At 35.8% G+C, this 23,399-nt stretch overlaps 1 protein-coding gene across 3 annotated transcripts in view; it reads right to left on the bottom strand.

Moving 5' to 3' along the window:
* Positions 1 to 23,399, bottom strand: part of ARFGEF1 (ARF guanine nucleotide exchange factor 1) — a 94,188-nt gene that overhangs the window by 50,003 nt on the left and 20,786 nt on the right. For all 3 annotated transcript variants that reach the window (XR_014793159.1, XM_084864359.1, XM_084864360.1), the window contains exons 2-10: positions 17,701 to 17,731; positions 17,023 to 17,179; positions 15,486 to 15,632; positions 13,757 to 13,936; positions 12,997 to 13,273; positions 9,973 to 10,083; positions 7,733 to 7,905; positions 6,749 to 6,882; positions 4,120 to 4,354 (exon numbers count right to left, since the gene is read on the bottom strand). Coding sequence is in view for 2 of the 3 variants with exons in the window: in XM_084864359.1 (XP_084720485.1) it covers positions 4,120 to 4,354; positions 6,749 to 6,882; positions 7,733 to 7,905; positions 9,973 to 10,083; positions 12,997 to 13,273; positions 13,757 to 13,936; positions 15,486 to 15,632; positions 17,023 to 17,179; positions 17,701 to 17,731 (1,445 nt within the window). In the remaining variant the exon portion in view is untranslated. The remainder of the gene's footprint in view (positions 1 to 4,119; positions 4,355 to 6,748; positions 6,883 to 7,732; positions 7,906 to 9,972; positions 10,084 to 12,996; positions 13,274 to 13,756; positions 13,937 to 15,485; positions 15,633 to 17,022; positions 17,180 to 17,700; positions 17,732 to 23,399) is intronic.

Raw genomic sequence — 23,399 nt, 5'->3', positions numbered from 1 at the left:
TAACACACCAGAGAGCATAAACCATATTCTGTTCATCAGTCAGATGGGGTGGGCCATAGCAAGCTGATAGTTGTAAGTATAGGAAACACAGTTTATTCTTGTACTAGAGACTCAGTGCACAAAATTTGTGCATGGGAGGGAGGAGTGTCCCTCAGCCTGGCATTCACCCGCTGACAATCTGGGACCACTGGCTCCTAACCGCTAGCCTACCTGCCTGCCTGATCGCTCCTAACCACTCTCCTGCCTATCTGATCGCCTCTACCCCTCTGCCTGCTTGCCTGACCACCCCTAGCCACTCGCCTGCCAGCCAGGTCGCCCCTGCCTCAGACCCTGCGGCTTCATCCAGAAGGATGCCTGGAATGATGTCCAGAAGGTCAATCAGCTGTCCAGTCTAATTAGCATATTATACTTTATTACAGATTATTTATTAATTATTGAATTATTTTCCATATAAACAAGTGTAAGCCTACGTTTGCCCACCCTGTATTTTTCAGACATATAATACTGAGCAAACCTAATTGTTCCTAGTTTTAAAAGTAAGTATGTTGTAATCCACACAATAAAAAGTATCTAATTATCCAATTCTCATGGACTATTTTTATCATTACTCACACAAGTGAAAATCCCCATTGTCTGAAAACTACAAACTATTTTTCACTATTCTTTTAGACCAAATAATGTCAAGCACAAAGGAGCTAACCTAATTAAATACATTTCAATTTAAGAGTTAAGAATTTTCAGATTCAAATTTACTTAGGAAAAGTGACTGTGACTTAGAGGAGATGGCTAAAAAGTAAATCAGAAACAGCATACTGTATTAACACTTATGGAACACCAGAGGCCCGTGCACGTCGCACACCAGTGGGGTCCCTCAGCCCCGCCTGTGGGCTCAAGCCAAAACCAGCTCAACATCCCCCAAGAGGTCCTGGATTGCGAGAAGGTGCAGGCCAGGCTGAGGGACCCCATCAGTGCACGATCAGGGCTGGGGAGAGATGTGGGAGGTTGGTCAGCCAGGGAGGGACTGTGGAGGGCTCCACGGTATGTCCAGCCTGTCTTGCTCAGTCCCTATCAGCTGGACCCCAGCAGCAAGCTAACCTACCAGTTGGGGCGTCTGCCCCCTGGTGGTCAGTGCACATCATAGTGAGCAGTTGAGTGGCCTTAGCATATCATTAGCATATTATGCTTTGATTGGTTGGTTGGACAACAGGACACTTAGCATATTAGGTTTTTATTACATAGGATATGTATTATGAACTTAGAAATCCATATTTACAATGAATGATGATTAACATGTCTTCCCAATTTGGATAAGGTACCCTTGGAATGTGCTTTTCTTTCACAAAACTCAACGCATTTCTAGTATTTGACTAATTTCAGTATTTCCTATAAGACTGTAACCTCTTAGCAGGTAGGAGCCAGGTCTTTCTTGCCAAGCATTGTGTCCACACTGCTTGGCATATGTAGGCATTCAATAAATATTTGTGGCCACAGTTCCCAAACTGCACCAATGTGCCCCAGAATGCTAAAACAAACGAAGAGTTATCATAAGAATTTTAAGATAAAATTCATAGGGAAATACATCCGTTGGACATCTTGAAAAATTGGTCAGTGTCATTAGATCAGTTAGATATCACTACAGTCCTTTGAAAGCCATCATTATTTTTGCAAACCTGGGTTTTAGTGGTTGCTATGATAAAAAGCAGGTACTCAGCCCTGGCCAGTTTGGCTCAGTAGATAGAGCATCGGCCCACGGACTGAAGGGTCCCTGGTTCGATTCCAGACCAGGGCACATGCCTGGGTTGCAGTTTGATCCCCAGTGGGGGGCGTGCAGGAGGCAGCCAATTGATGATTCTTATCATTGATGTTTCTCTCTCTCTCTCTCTCTCCCTCTCCCTCTCTGATTTTATAAAAATATATTTTAAAAAAGCAGGTACTGAATCAAAATCAATAAAGAAATAGTTATGAGGGTGGCAGTATCCAACTTGATTCCAAGTTCTGAGCAGTTGTACAGTATCCAATATGCACATATATTGTAGTGGTCAATAATTGTGATTATTTAAAACTGTATTTTCAGAAATAGTTTTATAAGTTAATGCCATGGAAAAACCACATTATAGAAACTCTTTAGTGAATATTCTCATTAAATGAATCTTCATTGAACAACATCTCAATTTTGTTTTGCGATTTATATTTTTAAACGTTGAGTTTTCTCCAACAGCAACACAGCTTGTCTTGCATTTGAATGTTTAGTATTTTCAAAAGCATATCTACACTTACCTTCTTTTATCCTCATAATCTCCCCATAAGAGACAATGCAGAGAGAAATAAACCTGATCTATTTTAAAAAAACATTACAATAATTTTGTAGTAAGAGCCTACCATTTATGAACAGACAGGAAATTTCCTGAAGTACTTCTCTTTAAACTTGTCCTTAACAAAAATTCTGTATATAAAATTTACTGTATAAAAATAGTAATCCCAACTTAATTTTTGTTATATTGATTCTGTAAGAAGTTATGTTTCACATAGTCTACTAATAGTACTTAATGAAATAGTCTCAGTGTCCAAAATTCTGTAAGTAACTGAATGCACAGTCTTCCAAAATTCTTTAATGGCAATTTAATGTCTCTATCAAATGAGAGACTTTTAACTGGTTATATAAGCAAAAGTTCCAAAAATTTTTTAAAGTCTCTTTTATTTTTAGTTCCTGAAGATGAGGAAAAAAACCGTGTAAAAATAACAAGTGTTTTGGTTAAATGACCTGCATTATTTTAAAAGGCGAAAGATTTATGCGATCTGAAGAGAAACCAGAGCATGACCTGCATTATTTTAATAGACATATGACAAATTTCTAAAATTTGACACTATGTATGGACCAAAAATTGTTCCCTTTCCAAAAATATGGCCCAAATTAAATAACTTTTCACTTAATTTACCAAGGCCTTATTCTGTATCATTCTCATAATAATGTTCTAAATAAATTTAAACACATACTACAGAACATTAATAAAGATATGATTATCTTTACCATTTAAAAACTCTGGGGAAATAGTAATTTATCCTTTCCTAAGAGGTAATGAATTATTAGTCTTGAGTTAGGATTAAATATAAGTTAAAAATTATGATCTAAACTGTATATCATACCAAATATGAAATGAATGTCAAAAGTTGACCAGCATGAAAGTGAGTATTGTATTCATAAAATATACAATGTCCCAACCCAAACAATATTATGACAAATGACAAGCTGGAAAAGGTATCCATTAAATCAGCAAAACATAAAGTACTATTTTAAAATACTGAATTATTGGAAAGTGAAAATAAAAGATCACTAATTTCTATATCTGCATGATACATGCAGACATAGTTTGAAGATTCCCTAATTCCGTTTTGGTAAATCTCTGGAAATATTTTATTTTATTATTTATTTATTTCCCTCAGTAATTCACCTGTCCAGGGCATAAACCAGGCATGGGCATAGACCTAAAGCCAAGCTGGGATAAAGGAGTTCCTTTGTCCATGGCTGATATAAGACAAGTATCACCAAACCAGGTGCCACTCTACCCAGGTCCAAGGACATCTGGAAATACTTTAGAACAACATGACAGCTATTTTATTTTTTAAAATGTGTAGGAATACAATATGTACATTATAGAAAATATATAAAGCAAAAATTTAAATCTCAAATGTCCTAAAATAAAAAATATAACCCTTCTCAATCACCTTTTTAAAGTGTTAAAACTTAAATTACTTGAAACCATGTACACAAAGAATATGTTTTGAGCTTTCTTTTAAGATAGCCAAAAGCACTATTACATACAATATACACAATGGCAAAGTTATTGTGAGGACCAAGTTAATTCCAGGCAATTAGGACCATTCATACAACTAGTGTAAAATTCCTTGAAGGTACGGCTGTGTCTTAATTTGATTTTGCATTCTTAGTGCTTACCTAGTGCCTAATGCTTTGTAGGTACATGTTAGTTGAACGAGTGAATAAAAAGTTAAGTACACACAATACACAAATATTTCACATTCTGAAAAACATTCCAGTGTATTAATCATTTGACTGAATATGAAACAAATGAAAGCGCAACAACGCCTTGATGCAGAACATACCTCAATTTGCATCTTCAGGTGTGTCTTGAAATTCGATAACAAAGTAAGAAATATGGAAAGAGAAAGCTCAAAAACCTCTGGCACAGATGAGACTCCATTTTTTGAGAGTGCAACACACAGATACTGCTTAATAGCATTAATAAACATCTCATTTGTCCTGAAAACAGGTCCTGCATTCTGCAGAATGGATAGAAGTAACTGCAATGAAAGAATCTTGGATCGTAACTCATGAGACCTAAAATGTAAAAAAAGAAGGCATAGTGTATGGACAAGTTAACATTATGGTATTAATAGATTGTTCCTAAGGTATTTCCTGGTACCATATAATTTCACAAACTTTTAAATATAGAGGCACAGAAAACTCTACAACATAGAAACAAAACAAAACAGGAAAAACTACAGTATATGAGTAAGCTCAAACACTAATAATAGGTAGTTTCACTGATGTTTTCCTGTACCACAAAATTTCACAAACCTCCAAAATGGGAAAACAATCATTCATAATTTTTAACACCAGTTTTTCACGTGGTAGTTTCAAATTATAATTCAACTTAAAAGAACACTTCCTGGATCACAAAGTAGAGAGAGAAGCAGAGACAAAAAAGAAAATTATATAAATAAAAAGCTCATTAATTTTGTCAAAAAAACAAAACTCAAGCTAGGAAACCATATATTCTCTTTTGGAAAGACAACAGTTTCTAGAAGGTGAAAATGTGATCTCTTTTAGTATTCAATTCCAATGATTAGGTCCTGATGGTCAAAAAAGTCTTTTTAAATGTACATACAATATTTCCTAATATTTGGTTTAAGCCCACTATGTGGAAAGATAATTAATTTACATTATTCCTCATAAGAGCAGCTCTCCAAAAACTAGATTACTTTTTTTTTTTCCAGGGCTAACTATAAATACTCTCCCCCACATAGTACTCCTCAAAATTTATATATATTCTTTTGTTCTTTTAATTCTTGGCATTTTAAACACTTCCCTCTTTTCTGTTTCTAGTAAACATTTTTATATATATATATATATATATATTTGAGAAAACTAAATATCTAAAGCTTTTATAGCCAATACATTTTTAAATCATGGTAAAAATGGCCTTCATCAATAACACCAAATTCCTATGATATATAATCCTTAAAGTCTTCATCAATTCAGAATGAGATCTCAAAACTGTCAATTTTTGAGCAAGTTATTTCTCTACTCAATGAGAATAAGAAATTTAAAGAAATTTAAATATCCTATATAATAAAAGGATAATATGCAAATCAACCGAAAGGTGGAACAACCTGTTGCTATGATGCGCACTGACCACCAGGAGGCAGAGGCTCAATGCAGGAGCTGCCTCCTGGTGGTCAGTGCGCTCCCACAGGGGGAGTGCCGTTCAGCCAGAAGCCGGCTCACAGCTGGTGAGCACAGCGGCGGTGGTGGGAGCCTCTCCCACTTCCGTGGCAGCGCTAAGGATGTCTGACTGATGGCTTAGGTCCATTCTGGGGAGGGGGCCTAAGCTGTCAGTCAGACAATCCCTGAGGGCTCCCAGACTGCAAGAGGGCCCAGGCTGGGCTGAGGGACAACCCCCAACCACCACCCCCCTCAGTGCATGAATTTCATGCACCAGACCCTCTAGTATTCTTACAAAATATATAGGATAATTGAATTTAGACTGAAATCTGAACAACCTTAATTCTTTCTCTGTAAAGTTCATATTTTCAAAATGCTGAAGAATCAATAAATTATATTTCTGACTCTCAGGAACTGGACCAAAAGATTTTAGAATTTTAGCCTTCTGGGCCTACAAGATGTTTCCCACTGACTCAGTACAATGTCACAAAATAAAACTATAGAAGATTTCGTTTTTATAATAAGTGTCTTTAGTCTTCTTAGTTGACAAAGAAACCAAAATGCTCTGGGTTTTTTTAATGAAGTAGTGTTGCTTACATTTCCCTCATTTCAATATCCCTTTCTCAAAGTCACTGAGGCCTTCTCCAAGGTTCTTTCCATAGAAAGTTCTGCCTCTCTAATAACTCCCAAACTCAATCTCAAGCAGAAATCAGTTATACTTAAATAGGATAAAATGAAAGATATTACTTAAAAAATGGCAGTTCTCTACAGTTTAAATAACTGATGAGAATCAGACTCCTATTGCAAAGTATAATACTTCCTGTTCCCCATGAAGAAAGGTATCATCTTAGGACATTTTTCAGACCTTAAGGAATACTTATTATGACTTGAAAAAAAAAAAAAAACTTCATTGTGGAAGGAAAGTATTACAGATGTCCTCTTTTATATTATGACTTTTAAGATTTATTTCTCTTAATAAACCAACTGGTAGCTTTCAGAGCCTAGCATGAGGCTACATGTGAACAGAGCTACATTAGCTCCAAAATTACTTACAAACTGAAATAGGGATTCACTCAACCAGTCAGCATTTACTGTACCAGACACAATTCTATGCTTCTGGTATGCTCTAAGTTATCTAACAGTTTTGGAACACTCAGTTTTAAATATATATATAAATATATTTTGAGGATCCTACAGAACAAGTGGAACAAAAGAAAAGCCAAAGACTATTTTAGAGTACATTTTGAGTTTTAAAACTGTTGTCAGGCAGAATAGCTAATGACTTACTTTGGATCTGGTGGTCCATCTGACAGGGGTTTCATTGACAGTTTACACAATGACCTGAATACTAAAAAGGCATCCTTTTGTAAAATGTGGGAAAACTTAGCACCAGGTGAAGGTCCTGAAGAATTTCCAGATTCCTAAACAAGTTAACATAGTATATAAATAAGTATATTTGCCAGTGTAAAATGATTTCAGCTTTTTACACATTTTGTTCAATTCAGTAATAGCTGAGGTTCTATTGGAAGGGAAACCATATGAGGAATTTGTCACATTGTTTCTCTGACATAGCACCCCTATCCTCAACAATTTCCCAGTTCATATTATTACTAACAAAAACTAGCACATTATGCCCTGACAAGATACTTCATAGACAGCTTAAACTATGCTTTCCACTACCTGTCATTGGGTGTTTTGTGTTTTTGCACTTTGTGCAGATAAAAATAAAACAATGGAAATAATCAAGGCAATGTTTAAAAATTGTTAACTGATGAAGGTCAATAAGACCAAGAAAGCTTCCCCCTGTGCATGGAGCAATAATTTAAGATAGCCCTTATCCTTTAGGATAAGAATAAAAATATAGGGAAGAAAAGAGAAAGGAATTGCCACTACCATGGTATGGATTCATTGTAGCCCTGAAGAAAGGAAAGATGAAGTTTCCTAGATTTCTAAAAGTTTTCCCCCTTCCTATGATACTAGAATTATCCTACGAATACGTGATAAGAATTCTTTTTAAAAGTAATTTCCATGCGGCAGGGTTAGGGAAGTTATGAAACACTGTAAAATTAAAAATTTAGCTATCAATTTATTAAGGAAATAAACTGTTTTGATTTATAACAATGAGGGGGAAAAAAAAACAACAACAACACCCAAGTCTTTATTTCCCCAAACTGAAATTAGTCAGCATTATCACATAGATGTGTTTACCAGAAGGTGCTGGTGACCTATAAATGTGTAAGATTAACAGGTATTTTCCACTCCCATTTATACCTGAGTATCATTGGAAGAGACAGAGAGTCTGTCATCAGGTAAGGACGGTGTATATGCAACAGAAATTGGTGTTCCTGGAATTCCATTTGCATGAATATTTTCACTGTCACTACCATCCTCTATAGTTCCAATGTTGCCATCTGCATTTGCATTTATGGTCCTTTCTCCCATATCTAAAATGGTTAAGAATAAAAAATATACAAACACACCTGACTTAAGGATATAAAAGCAGAGAGTATTTAAAATTAAATAGTGGCAGATAAATGATGTGAAGTAACACATACTGGTACCATTTAAAGGTTAGCATACTTACTATCGATAGTATGTAAATACGCATTGGAAATACATCCAAATATGATTCTTAAGTAGCTCTAACAATGAAACACAGCTGATGAAAGGCTTAAATGTATCAAAAGAGAAGCTTACTTTTAGTCCATATCAGCATTTATTAAACTGGGTTCTAATGAATGTTAATGCCTTAACATGGTACTAAAAATTTCTCAAAAAAAAAATATCCCATTATCAAATAAGAGGGAAATACTTGAAAATAGGTTTCTTTATTATAATATTAACTTGCTAATATGCATTGAGCTCTTCAAAAGGAATATAAAATATGCAGTATTTTCAAATTTGTTTTACCGTGAGCCTTCTCCCCCCTTTTAAAGAATATCTTTCAATACCTCCAATAACATATTCTTTAGAACATTACTATGAAAATAATGGCCTATATCCCTGAACTATTTTTAGTATGTTACTCTAAAAATCATCATACTTGTAATTACTATAAATAAATAAATAGAAATAAATGATTTCTGATAGAACAAACATAGATAATGTAAATAATACCAAGTTTCAGTACTACTCTAAGGTGCGATGTGCATTTCTTTTAAAAGGAACACATACATGTCTATGGCCATAACTCAGAAGCTATCTCAAGACACTGCTTCTTTCATGCTACCCATTAAAAGAAAACTATAAGCTAGCATGAGGGAAACATACTGACTGTGTGTGGAGGGCAGTGCCTGGGGATGGAGAGTAGAGGTAGAAGAGGGTATATGGAGGATAAATGGTGGTGGGGGTAAAAAAAATAAAAATATATAAATGAGATATAAAATCTAAAGAAATATATTAAAATTTAAAAAAGGGAAAAGTAATCACACCAAAATATCCCAGTGTTTAGGAAGGGTCAAATGAGTCAATGCAAGTGAAGCATATAAAATCACTTAACGGAGTTAGATATTATTCTCCATTGCTTTCTCCTTTAACTAGGCCCCAAATGTGAAGTGCAAACGTCTGTTTTAAAGGTGCTGAATGGAGCCCATTAATTTACTTTCTCCTTTAACAAATACCACTGAAATTACTATGAAAAATATAAACAAGAGACAAAAATCTTTAATGGCACAGGAAAACTAAGAAAGGTAAGACCGATGGGCCAAAACTTTAAGAGGAAATTCTAGAAAATAGGACAGGTTCAGATAATTTAATCCTATTTCTAGAAGTATATGTAGGAAGGTACTATGCTAGTCCTGTGCAAGATATCATGAATTACTAAGTTTCAGTGGACTTCTATAACCAAATATATCCTAATATATAAAAATCCATCATGACCAAAATAAACGGACGGATGACCAAACAGCACGCTGTGTGTGGCAACTAGGCCGGCAGGGGACTTAGTGAGGGACAACCAAATGACTGAACAGCAGGCTGCATGGGGCGACAAGGCCAGCAGTGGGGAGCAGTTGGGGGCGGGGGAACTGTTGGGGGTAACCAGGCTGGTGGGGGGGGTGACCAGGCTGGCGGGGGTGGGGGTAGGGGGGGTGGGACAGTTAGGGGTGATCAGGCCGGCAGGCAGAAGCGGTTAAGGGTGATTAGGCTGTTAGGAGCCAGCGGTCCCAGTGGGGGGCTGTTAGGAGTTAGCACTCCCAGATTGTGAGGGGGATGTCTGACTGCCGGTTTAGGATCGGGCCTAAACTGGCAGTCAGACATCCCCCGAGGGGTCCTGGATTGGAGAGGGTGCAGGCTGGGCTGAGGGAGATCACCCAAAGCACAATTTTTATGCACTGGGCCTCTAGTTTAAATACATTTCTACACACACACACACACACACACACACACACACACAGATTTGAGGAAGATGTTATATTTTTGCCCTTTTTAATCCACACATTGTAAACATAATTTTCGCAGTCAAATGAAATACTGTAAGACAGAATACACTAATTCCTAGTAGAATACACTACCTCCAACAACAATGTTCACCATTTCTTCTACAATGCTCTGTACAATGTCTTGTGGCTTTTCCTCACAGTCATGGTTTTCTCCATCATATAATATATCATTTTTAGATAATGCTTTAAAAAGAAAACATTATTTTAGGAACTATTACTAAACATAATGAAAGCTTTCTTTTGAAATTAACAAAAGAAAAAATCAAATAGATAAATGAAACTAGAAGCAATATATGTTAAACCAAAACTTGTAACTAAATCAAAATTTAAAATATAAATTCAAGTCAGTTTCATTAATGATTCATTTGACAAACTATTCATTGAATAGTGATTATGTGAATTTTCTAGATTATTCCTTTAAGAAACAAAACTTTTAAATGAAACAATTTAAACATGTCCCATACTTCCAAATAACATATTCAATGTAATTATATCTTGTTTTGATTAATTAGGCTCCCCAATAACAACAAGCTCATCACTGTGCTCTAACTAATTAACTTAATTAACCTAACACAGTGAGCTCCTTAAAAGAAGCAGAGATAGGGCCATCTTGCCTTCCACCAGTGATTTCCAGCCTTTCCTTACTACCTGTTCCTCAACAGAATTTACATACTTAATGTGTAATTTAATTTAGTAAGTAAAAAGGAACGCACCCTCCAATTTAACATTAATTAAAAACATGCAACTGCCAATCAGAACTTCTGAACAGTATAAGAGGAACTAATGAAAACCTTAACATTACAGTTAGCTTGTTTGGACTATTGTAGATAAAAACAGAATTTCTACTGGTGTTTTTGAAATGTTCAAAATATATTAGGAAAGCTCAATTAGAATGTATTGGGGACCAGGATCCTGTCTGGGAGCCACTGTTCTTCATCAATGGCTTCAGACTGCATATTAGCTGTTAGTGTTGCTGTCTATACCCCACCCCCACTCACAACTCCATAACGAACCACTATTTATAATTCTGGCTTTTGGAAGCCTGCACTCCTCCCTTTTGTTCACTGATCCGAAATTATTGTTTGCTGCATTCTACAAAATACTGACTGCCATAAGGTGAAAATTAATAAATAAGCATGTTAAATCAGTTACCTTATTTTTTTTTTAAATCCAATAATAGCATTTAATGTCTTCTGTGGATTAAAACCATATAAATGTCTTGACAGATAATTTTTCTACCATCCTTAAGCTTTGTATTTCTGAGCACTAGTTGGCTAAAATTAGAGTTTCAACATAACTGAATACACCGTCATTAAAATGTGCACAAAATGACTAGTGAATCAAGAGTCAATTCTTATATAAATCATCTAACAGAAATAGATTAGAGTGGGTAACATTTATTACACGTAGGAAATGAGAAAAGTTGATTATAATGTCCAGCTAGTAAGTGAATCAAAGCAGGTAATCTAACCCCAGAGCATGCATTCTTAACCAATGGCTCCCAGGTAAAATTTTCATTTTTATCAGCTGTTGGAAGCCAAAATCATCATGACTATGCCATGGGGAATTAAGTCTTATTTATAATTCTGTATCCATTAAGGTACCCACAGAGGTACCTTACACACAGTAAGTACAGTGGATTCTTTCATTCCTTGGGTCTCAGCCCATGTTATTTATTCTGATGAAAACATCTTAAATTTTCTAGTTAGCCAATACCTACCCTTATACAACAAGTTCATCTAAAACATGACTTTCTCTATAAAAGTATGTCCTAACTCTCCTCAGCAGAATTACATGCTACTTTCAGGGTATTTATCACATTATGTCTCAATTAAATATATATGACCATCCATCGAGGCAGACCATGAATACCCTAAGAGCAATGGCTATATCTCCATCAGGTTTTTAACCCCAAGTCCTAGCACAGTGCCTATGACAGGGTATGCTAAATAAATGCTGAATGTATGGATAAAAAAATAAAGGAAAATATAACATCCCAGCTTTATTAGTGATTAAACCTTTGAATCAGCCCCTTTATAAGCTCACAGTGAAAATACAGGAAATTTTGACAAGGGCAGGCTAGGAAAATGTAAATTGTATAAGCAATATAGATTCACTATTAGTTTGGGTACTGTGAATGGATGCTTGGTTTATCAAAATTATCTCTCTGAAAATAAAGTACTATTAAAAACAGTAAAACATCTATTCATGCCAGTGCTGATGTTCATGCCACTATTAGGTTATGGAAAAGATATGGTTAAAAAAATTAAAAGCTTAAAATATATTACAGAAGTCTTTCCTCAAGGTGAAGTAAAAACACAGATTCGGATAAGCTGTAACTGAGCCCTAACCTTCTTAGTTCCACATGCCACACTGGAGAGAACAGAATTTCCATCATTTTCTAATACCAACCTAAGGAGGAACAAAAGCAACAAGCAAACTCCCTGGCAGTTCTGTAGAATAGCTAGAGTTGAGGACACTGTTTAGAGGAAAAAATGACTTAATGTACTATTTTTAGAGAAATAAACTTGTAAAATAAACAACTGTTGTAATCTTGTAATCTTTACCTTATAAATTTAGTTAGAAAAACTGTCAGAGAACATCTCAAAAAAAAAATCTTCATGTCAGATGATTACTCAAAAAAATTTTTTATATTTAATTTCAGTACGTTTTTTTTTTTAGCATATTTTCTAAGTAATATAATCATTTCCTAAATTCTTCAGTCACATCCAGAAAAATCTTACTAAATGGTTCTCGTTTGCTGTAAAACTAATTTTAATAAGAAAACTGAAGTTCCTATATAACATGCTAAGAGATATTTATAACCTTTAGTAACACATACCTCCTCCAAAACAAGTCTATAAATTTTTACTGCTCATGAGATGCTAATAAATGCATAGTATCATTAACAGATGGCTTGTGGGTGAAGTGAAACTAACTTTTACCACCTAGGATAGAGAAAGTCCATAATTACCACCATGTGTCTGATACCTATGAACACATACACCCTTTCCACATTTCTTCACCAAAACGCATTCCTACACTCTTCTCTTCACACACGCTCCACCCACCCCAACCCCGTCTTAAAAAGATTACTTTCAGCTGCAGTTGCCTGATCAGCTTCAGTCTGTTCATTTTCTGCACTGGAAATATCAGATCCATTTTCAGGTTCTATGTCATCCTGAAGGCTTTTATCCACATCATTTGCATGGGGATCAAGGTCTCTTTCATGTTCTTGGGATATATGATCAACAGTCTGAGGTGGCAGATATCTAAGGTGAGGTGACTCAGGCTCATGATGGCTTACTGGAGACTGCAACAGATGATGATGATGCCGGTGCCTCTCTTTTTCCATTTGTTTGGCTTCCTGCAACTGGGGAGAAATAGAATAATTTTCCAATATTTGTAAAATAAGTTGTTTCAATTTTGGAGAAATAATGTTACATTTATTACATATTACAGTCTATCAGAAACAAAGAACATTAAAAATAGTAAAAACAAAAACAAGTAACAGTGGTCACTTCTTAAGGGGTACACAAGGACAAAGATGGAAGTCTTTCACCATCTACTGAGCTTGAGTGCAATAAAAATATCAATTGATAAACACTGCCATGAGGATGATGGCAAACACAATCACTCAAATCCTGTTTGTGAACAATAAAAACAAATTTTATCCAAAGTCAAGGCAATAAACCCCAAAACAAAACAATACCACACATCTCCAGTAAATAGGACTGTAAATGAAAGTCATTCTTCTCTACAAACACAAAAAGACTTCATTACACATTTCTATAAACTCTTTTCTGTTTGATGCTTGTGGTGTTTTATATAATCTCTCTCTTTTTTAAATACTTACTGCTTGGTTTTCCATGCGTGCAAAGATCACATTTAGCATCTGAGTAAGAGTAGCTTTGGCTGTTGTCTGATTGATGAGATTTTTGCTTGCTAGATAAATATTGTAACATGTTCTCACAGCTTGCAGTACAGTTCCTTCATGAATTTCTATGTGTTGAGATGTTACTGCAGTAAGTAATGCCTTAAAAAAAAAAAAAAAAAAAAGAAAGAAAAAGTTAAAGTAATTAAAGCAATTTTCTGTATCCAGAGTTTCAGCACAAAAATGTATCTTTATATTAAAATTAAAACTTTCAGGCACCATTATCACTTTCAGATATACATTGACAGAATTTTCTGTATGCATTAACAAAATTTCTACCTACTTTGAATCAACTGTTAAAATATTTTGTTTTCCTCACACTGGCAATAAATAGTTCCTACATAATCTTCCCAAACTCAAAACACTAGAAAGCCATTCAATTTATTTGTTTCAACCCAAGTTTCACTTCAATATAACTTAGTTTATTAAAATGTACATTAAAACTCTGTCACTGAGAAGCACAGATGTGCTTCATGTATTGTAGCTGCTGAATTAGAGTGTCAAGTTTGGAGACTATACAATGTGTCTTATTCACTTACAAATTTTTCTGAGATCTTTCTTATGGACTGGGCTCAATAAACATGCTATTGTTATTGCTGACAATGTTTACAAAATGAGTTAAATAAAGCATTTAAAATAATACTAAAATAAATCAACCAATAAAGTGAGTAACTTTATATGAATTGCCTTACATCAGTGCGCTCGCTCGCGCTCGCTCTCTCTCTCTCTCTCTCTCTCTCTCTCTCTCTCTCTCTCTCTCTCCCCCTTCTTCTTCTTCTTCCCCCTTGGCCCCGACTCTTTCTGAAAAAGCAATAGAGCCGAAACCGGTTTGGCTCAATGGATAGAGCATCGGCTTGGGGACTGAAAGGTCCCGGGTTCGATTCCGGTCAAGGGCATGTACCTTGATTGCAGGCATATTCCCAGTAGGGGGTGTGCAAGAGGCAGCAGATCGATGACTCTCTCATCGATGTTTCTAACTATCTCTCTCCCTTCCTCTCTGTACAAAATCAATAAAATATATATTAAAAAAAAATTGAAAAAGCAATGGAAAAAATGTCCTCAGGTGAGGATAAGCAAAAAGGAAAAAAAAAAAAGAAAAAAAAAAGAGAAAGAATTCAATATTCATAACATACTAAAAACACAACTGAGTGATTTTCTTTAAGGAGTTTCATCAGCCAGGAATATAGCATAAATCCAGGAGAGGGTTTAGCAGAGCAGGTTCAGCAGATCGGTAGGCCCAAGGCAATCAGGAGAGTCCAACTGGTGAAGCATGGGTCTAGAAGGAAGACTACAGGGGGTGAAGCAGTACAGAAGAAACTACAGGGGTCATGGGACCCTCACATAGAACTGTAAAGCTCAAGAGATGCAATATGTATGGTAAACATGATAGAAACTGAAACACTCTGGAAGATGCTGGGATCCCAAACCTAAACTGAGATCTTCAAAATAAAGTATTTGAAAATATAGTCTTCTAATGAACTCTTGGCATTCAACAACAAAATCCCCTGATACAGGATCTAAAAAGCACCCAAATAACCTCTATTATACCTAGAAAGCACATAAGATTACCTTTTTAAATATTTTCCATGATAAAAAGGCTTTTTAAAAATATAGATTAAAAATAACAAATTCACTTTATATAAGTATTTACCTTTATTATTTGCAACTGAACTCCTTCATCTGTTTGAGGACCTTGGAAACAGCCACAAATTGTTTCTATAATTCTATCAATTAATTTTTTGCCTGGTGTTGTACTATCTGGAGCATTGCCAGTCAAGTGACCATAAGCAATAAGCTTCTAAAATGAAGAAAATAAAGAATCTAATTAACCTAAGTAATATGTCTACTAATTAAATATACATTAAAATTATAACATATAATTGAATATATTAAAATTATTACATAAATCATTAAGGCATAGTCAAAATCAAGGCTATACCAACTTTTCATGAAGAAAGTTTTATTAGATGTAAATGTGTGAAATTATTTACACTGTAATTACTATGAACACAGAACAATAACTACAACAAAACCATCAGGTGAAATTTTGAGAAAACCAGACTTGGAAGTTAGTTGTCTCTGATGAGTTATAATAGCTTACTGCTTTCTAGCTAAACATATTAATACTGCTTTTGTGAAAGCTATCTTCACTCATTTAATGACCCAAAATCTCTTTCCAAATTAGATCTGTGAATAATAAGAAAACCGAATTTCCATACATTGGCTACAAAAAAAATCACAGATTTGTTCATTCAACATTATCAATATAGCCCTTGAAGAAAGGCCTCAGATATTAGAGTTTTAATTTTTCAAGAAAAACAAGGTTACAAATCAAATAAACTTACCCTTAACCTATCTTAAGAACAAATCCAAAGAATACTGTCTTTTCCACTGTTAAATAGGTATAAATAGGTATAATGAACCAACAGTGAAAAGAGCAGAACCTCTAAATCTGGAGGTTTGTCTTACAAATATGTAAGGGAATCCACATAAGTAAAACAGAATAAAAGATTTAAGCAATTTTCCTGACATAAATGAAAATCAGAGCTAAAGTCCAACAAAGAATATAAATACTAAGTTGTCAATATTAACCTATTGTCTTATATAAAATAGCAGGCATTTAGTAAAACCATTTGCAAATAATGATGCATGTATCATGTAAAGCGGCAGGTTAAAAGTATGATTCTTGTATTTCACTGATGAAAAAAGAGACCAAATCAACACTTTCATTACTGATAACTATAGTAAAGATTCTGTGATTCTTTAAACCTGTGGTCGGCAAACTGCGGCTCGTGAGCCACATGCGGCTCTTTGGCCCCTTGAGTATGGCTCTTCCACAAAATACCTTGGCCTGGGCGAGACTTTTGAAGAAGTGGCATTAGAGGAAGTTGAAGTTCAAAAAATTTGGCTCGCAAAAGAAATTTCAATCGTTGTACTGTTGATATTTGGCTCTGTTGAATAATGAGTTTGCCGACCACTGCACTAAACTAATGGTTTTTGTTACCCTTAAACTAAAAACATTTTTGCAACTACTATTGTCTCTCTTGAATATAAGCAACCAATGGGTTTCTTACCAAAAAGCATATTAAAAGCTATCATGGAAAATGTCTGAATTATCAATTGTGAGTAATGTTCAGAAACACATTCCAGTTGGAGCTGGTTTTCAGCTAAAGCCATTTTATACATACCTGTAAACAATCTAGAGATGTATTAACTATGCGGGGACATCTGGACTGGCAGGCCAATTCAAAGGGTAAAAAGTACTTGTCTGCTTCGATAAAATTTGCCTTTGATTTCACTGGTGGAAGGGTGCTTGATCCAGCTTTTGCTTCTCCATGAGGAGGACTACAGGGGGAAAAAGAAAGGGGGGTCTAAATAGAATGCTACATTTATCATATTGATGATAAACGTATATAAAAATACAGAATTTCAGTTCCAAAAGGAACCTTGCTAAACCAGTTTTCATCTTCCCTTATTATTTCGTAAGGAAACCACACCCAGAAATTAAATGATTTGCTACAGATCAAAAACTAGTAGCTAGAGCTGTGACTAAATGCAAGAAAGTAATCATTTACTTTAAATAAAGTAATTAGTTAGGTTACTAAATATTTAGTAATCTTTCTAAAAGTCTAAGCAAAGACTTAAAACGTGTCTTATGGTATTTCAGAAACTCCCTTATATATCTATAAGTATGATTACAATTTTTTTTCTTAAAAAGCATTTTAAAAGTTGATTTTATTTTAAAGATCACATGGAAAAATTTGCCACAATAAAATATAGATATTATTATTTTGGTCACGACTGACAAGTTTGCAAATTATTTTCACTAAAAAAAGAAAAAGAAAAAAAAAAGAAACCCCACTAACCTCTGTTTTTCAGTCTCCACTTTGATTTCCTCTGTGGGTGGGGGGGAAAGCATACATTAGAAAACTTGACAACAGAACAAGGATCATTAAGTAATCTGATTACAGATTATATAAACTAATTTTTAAAAAAATATTTTTACTTATTTTTTACAGAGAGGAAGAGAGAGGGATAGAGAGTTAGAAACAACGATGAGAGAGAAACATCCATCAGCTGCCTCTTGCACACCCTCTACTGGGGATGTGCCACAATCAAGGCACATGCCCTTGACCAGAATTGAACCTGGGACATTTCAGTCTGCAGGCCGACGCTCTTTCCATTGAGCCAAAAGGGTTTCGGCTATACAAACTAATTTTTAATTTCTGTAACAAACTAGAAAGCATACAAATTAAAAAAACAAAATACTAAAATTCTATTGCAACTAAATGCATTAATTTACACAAATTAATTTTATGAAACAATGCAAAAAAATACATTAACAAGAATGTTATAATTGCAGATTTAATTCCCAAAGCATTTCCTTTTCTCAAAGTTGTGTGTGTGTGTGTGTGTGTGTGTGTGTGTGTGTGTGTGTTGGTCAAGGAACTATTTATATTAACCAGAAGCATTAATAGTAAGAACAGAATATTATGTATGCTGTATTCAAGTCACAGAATATAAGGCACAGGTTGGATGAGGGAAAAAAACCTCAATGTACCACTCTTGTGACGATTATCAGGCAAAATCTGCAACTTCCTGACCATGTACAAATGATATTTAACCATTTTTTGTACTTATGACTATACAAGACACTGTAAAATACATATATCTAACTTAATGGAAAAACTTCCCTTAGTGTTTATAAGGAGTCAGAAAAGGCCACGCAGCTCCTGCTTCCATGTCTTAGAATGCTGGGTCTCCAGACACCCAATGTGGAACCCTGATGTGAGAAGCACCACGCCACGTGGAGACCACATGTAAGTGATTCAGTCAACAATCCCAGCTGAGCCCAGCTTTCAAGTCATCACAGCCCAGGAGGCAGATATGTGAGTGAATGAAGAAACCTCCAGAGGATCCCAGTTCCTAGACATTCACACCTCCTCCAGTCACCTGAGTCTTCTAGCTGAGGCCCCAAACACTGGGACAGCAACATGCCCCATATGAATTCCTGACCCACGAATCTGTGAGCATAATAAAATGATCACTGTTACACCACTAACTCCTAGGTGGCTTATTAACCAGAAATAAATAATTGGAACAGAATGAGTTAAGGAGGCATGAGGAGGTTTGAAATAATGTGCTGGCAAATGGGAGACAGATGAGATATGAGAAGCACAAAAGCACTGCCAGGAACATGAAAAGTTAGTCTCATGTTCTATGAGCTTGGATAAGGAAACTGTTAGACGCCCAGAGCAAGGAGGATGGGCCAGGTACACAAAGTCACCAGGGCAAAAAGCCCTGGATGCTAGCAAGGGGCAAAACAAGAACCTCCCCCGAGGGTAACCTATGGTCCCCCAACCCCCAGCATATCACCGGTCATGTGGTTTAGATCTGTGACCTTTTCATATTGCTGGTCAGGCGGTTAAACCCCTCCCCACCCCCTCACCCTGACCTTTTCCTCCCTAAAGATAACATCTAGGCCTCAGCTGTATTTGAGCTCCAGGCCCAGAAAAGCAGCAAAAACAGACAAATGGCACCATGGCTGCTCAGGACCAGCTACATTGACTAATGACCCACTGGCACTGACCAATCAGTAAAGATCAGGACCTTGAAAGCGCACACCTGGAAAGCTGATGAATATTCTATTAAGACTCCCTGAGACTTCTCCTAAGATTTTCACCTGAAATAGATAAATAGGCTCAGGACAAAGAACCCAGTGTGTATTCTCCCTCCAAGGAGCACACCCATGTCATTGCCCCGCAGGTATGTATCACCCGAATCTCTAAGGGGCCCAAAGACACTTGCAACCAGGAGAGCAATGGGCAGCAGGCAGCTTGTCCTGGGCTAACCCCTTGAACCTGTGTAGCCCTTCCCTTTGGATATCCCCATCTCCCATCTCCTTTTCTTTAAATAAATTCAACTTTTTTCAGCTACCATCTGAGATTGCTACTTAGCTTGCCCATGCAGCACCTAATTTAAACGTTCAGAAACAAGATGGTTAAGAAGTACTGTGCTTCACTGCAACAAAAAAATTAAGATACCTAGGAATAAACTTAACTAAGGAGGTAAAACACCTGTACTCAGAAAACTACAGGATGTTGAAAAAAAAGATAAAGATATAAACAAGTGGAAGGATATACCACGTTCATGGATCGATAGAATCAACATCATTAAAATGTCCACACTACTCAAAGCAATCTATATTCCATGCAATCCCCATTAAAATGCCAATGGTATATTCCACAGACCTAGAACAAACTCTTCAAAAATTCATATGGAATTAAAAAAGACCCTGAATAGCCACAGCAATCCTGAGAAAGAATAACAAAATTGGAGGGCTCACAATACCAGATATCTAGCTATATTACAAAGCCACTGTTCTCAAAATTGCCTGGTACTGGCACAAGATATACTAGTATAGATTAATGAAACAGAACAGAGAACCCAGAAATCGACCCAAGTCATTAGGCTCAATTAATATTTGACAAAGGAGGTTAAGAGCCATACAATGGAGTCAAAACAATCTCTTCAATAAATGGTGTTTGGAAAATTGGACAAATACATGCAAAAAAATGAAACTAGACCACCAACTCAAAATAAACTAAAAATAAACTAAAAATGGATAAAGGATGTTAAGTATAAAACGGGAAACCATAAAAATCTCAGAAGAATCCATAGGCAGCAAAATATCAGACATATCTCATAGCAATATCTTTACCGATACATCTCCTCAGACAATTAAAACTAAAGAGAAAATAAACATATGGGACTACATCAAAATAAAAAGCTTCTGCACAGCAAAAGAAACTATTAACAAAACAAGATAGCCCACTGAATGGGAGAACGTATTTGACAATGTTACATCCAACAAGGGCTTAATCTCCAAAATTCATAGGGAACTTATACACTTTAACAAAGGAAGATAAACAATCCAATAAAAAAGTGGACAAAGGACCAAAATAGACACTTTTCAGAAGTGGATATATACAGAAGGCAAAGAGACATGAAAAAATGCTCAAAGTCACTAATCATCTGAGAGATGCATATCAAAACGACAATGAGGTACCATCTCCCACCTGTCAGAATGGCTATTAATCAACAAACAACAAGTGCTGGCGATGATGCGTAGAAAAAGGAACCCTCATGCACCGCTGCTGGGAATGCAGACTGGTGCAGCCACTGTGGAAAACAGTATGGCATTTCCTCAAAAAATTAAAAATGGAACTCCCATTTCACCCAGTAAGCCCACTTCTAGGAATATATCCCAAGAAACCAGAAACACCAATCAGAAAGGATATATATATATGCACCCCTATGGTTCACAGCAGCACAATTTATAACAGCTAAGATTTGGAAACAACTTAAGTGCCCATCAGCAAAAGAGTAGATTAAAAAAACGATGGTACATCTACACAATAGAATGATTATTGATTTTAGAGAGATTGAGAGAGAATAAGAGAAAGAGAGAAAGGCATCTCAAGAAATTAAAATAGAACTACCATATACGATCTAGCAATTGCACTTCTGGGTATACAGTATGTCCAAAGGAAACAAAATCATTTTCTCGGAGAGAGATTTGTACTTCCATGTTCATATTGCCCAAGATATACAAGCAATCCATGTGCCCATCAACAAATGAATGGAGCCCTAGCCGGTTTGGCTCAGTTGGATAAAGAGTCAGCCTGTGGACTAAAGGGTCCTGGGTTCGATTCTGGTCAAGGGCACATGCCCGGGTTGCAGGGCTCAATCCCCAGTAGGGGGCAATCAGGAGGCAACCGATCAATGTTCCCCTCTCATCATTGATTTTTCTCTCTCCCTCTTCCTTCCTCTCTGAAAACAATAAAAAAATATAAAACACACACACACACACACACACACACACACACATAAAACAGATGAATGGATAAAGAAGATGACACACACACACACACACACACACACACACACACACAATGGAGTATTTCTCAGCCTTTTGGCAACATGCACGCACATAGAAGGCATTATGCTAAGTGAAACAAGCCAGACAGATAAATAAATACTGCATGGTATCACTTTTTTGTGGTAATCTAAAAAACCGAAATCATAGGAATAGAGAGCAGAATGGTAGCTGCTACGGGTGTGCTTAAGAGAGCAACAGGGAGAAGTTAGTAAAGGGTACAAACTTTCAGTTGTAAGATTAATAAAGTCTGAGAATTTGATACATAATGTGGCGATTAGAGTTGATAACATTGTATTGTATAACTGAAATTTGCTAAGAGTAGAACTTAAGTGTTCTCACCAATTTCATAACATTTTTTTAAGAGACAAATTCTCAAACCTAAGATCACACCTTAAGACAGTAGAAAAAGGGCAGCATACCTATACTAAAGCACACAGAAAGAAATAATAAAGCCCTGAAATGAAATTGAAAATATAATAGAAAAACAATGTTAAAAAATCTCTAAGGAGAAAAAGCTGGCTCTTCGGAAAGATAAAAAAATATTTGACAAACCTCTAGCAAGGAAAAAAAAGGTAATTACCAATTACCAATATCTAAAATAAAATAGGATATTGCTAAAAACACCAGACATTAAAAGGGACTAATACAAACAAAACTATACATATAAATTTGACAACTGAGATGAAATGGAGCTATTCCTTAAAAACTGCAATTCACCCAATAAGAAATAATTGAATAGTTCTTCAACTATTAAATACACCCAATTCCTAATTTTAAAACAACGAAAAAGGAAATCTCCAGGACCAGATGGTTTCACTGAAGAATTTTACCAAATGTCTGTAGAAAAATTAACACCATTTATATACAATGGCCTTCAAAAAATGCAATAGAACAGAACCAACCATCTTCCAGTAATTCTCCAAAATTACTAGCACAAAGAAAAAGAGGAGAGGCACCCGCTATATGTTCTCTAGATCTTTAAGAAAACATGGAGCTGTTCCTTTGGCCACATACATGTGAATCTACAAGAAAGGTGATATTGTAGACATCAAGGGAATGGGCACTGTTTAAAAAGGAATGCCTCACAATATTACCATGTCAAAACAGGAGGAGTACTACACTGTTACCTAGCATGTAGTGGGCAGTGTAAACAAACAAGTTAAGGGCAAGATTCTTTCCAAGAGAATTAATGTACATATCGAGCATATTAAGCACTATTAACAGCCTAGAGACAGCTCCTGAATTGTGTAAGGGAAAATGATCAGAAAAAGAACAAAGCCAAAGAGCTTAAAGGTACCTGGGTTCAACTGGAACACCCACTTAGTCCACCCAGAGAAGCACACTCGGTGAGAAGCAATGGAAAGGAGCCTGAGCTGCTGGAACCCATTTCCTATAAATTCATGGTATAAGTGTTAAAATAATAAAAGACCTCCAAACTATTAAAAAAAAAAGGAAGAGAACATAGCACTTTTTAACTCATTTTATGAATTAAAAATTGGACTGTAATGTAATTAAGAATCTGACCTTTGTCTTGTTTCTGGTCCTAGGAAGAAGCCACTAAACCCTTGGGATTTCCCCAATTGTAGGACTGTCTTTGTTATTGGTGCTGGGACTCCAGGGTAC

Source organism: Pipistrellus hanaki (genome assembly GCF_964339955.1).
Source record: "Pipistrellus hanaki genome assembly, chromosome: 17".
NCBI classification, from domain to species: Eukaryota; Metazoa; Chordata; class Mammalia; order Chiroptera; family Vespertilionidae; genus Pipistrellus; species Pipistrellus hanaki.
The sequence above is the reverse complement of the archived record's forward strand: the minus strand, read 5'-3'. Positions and strand labels throughout refer to the sequence as shown.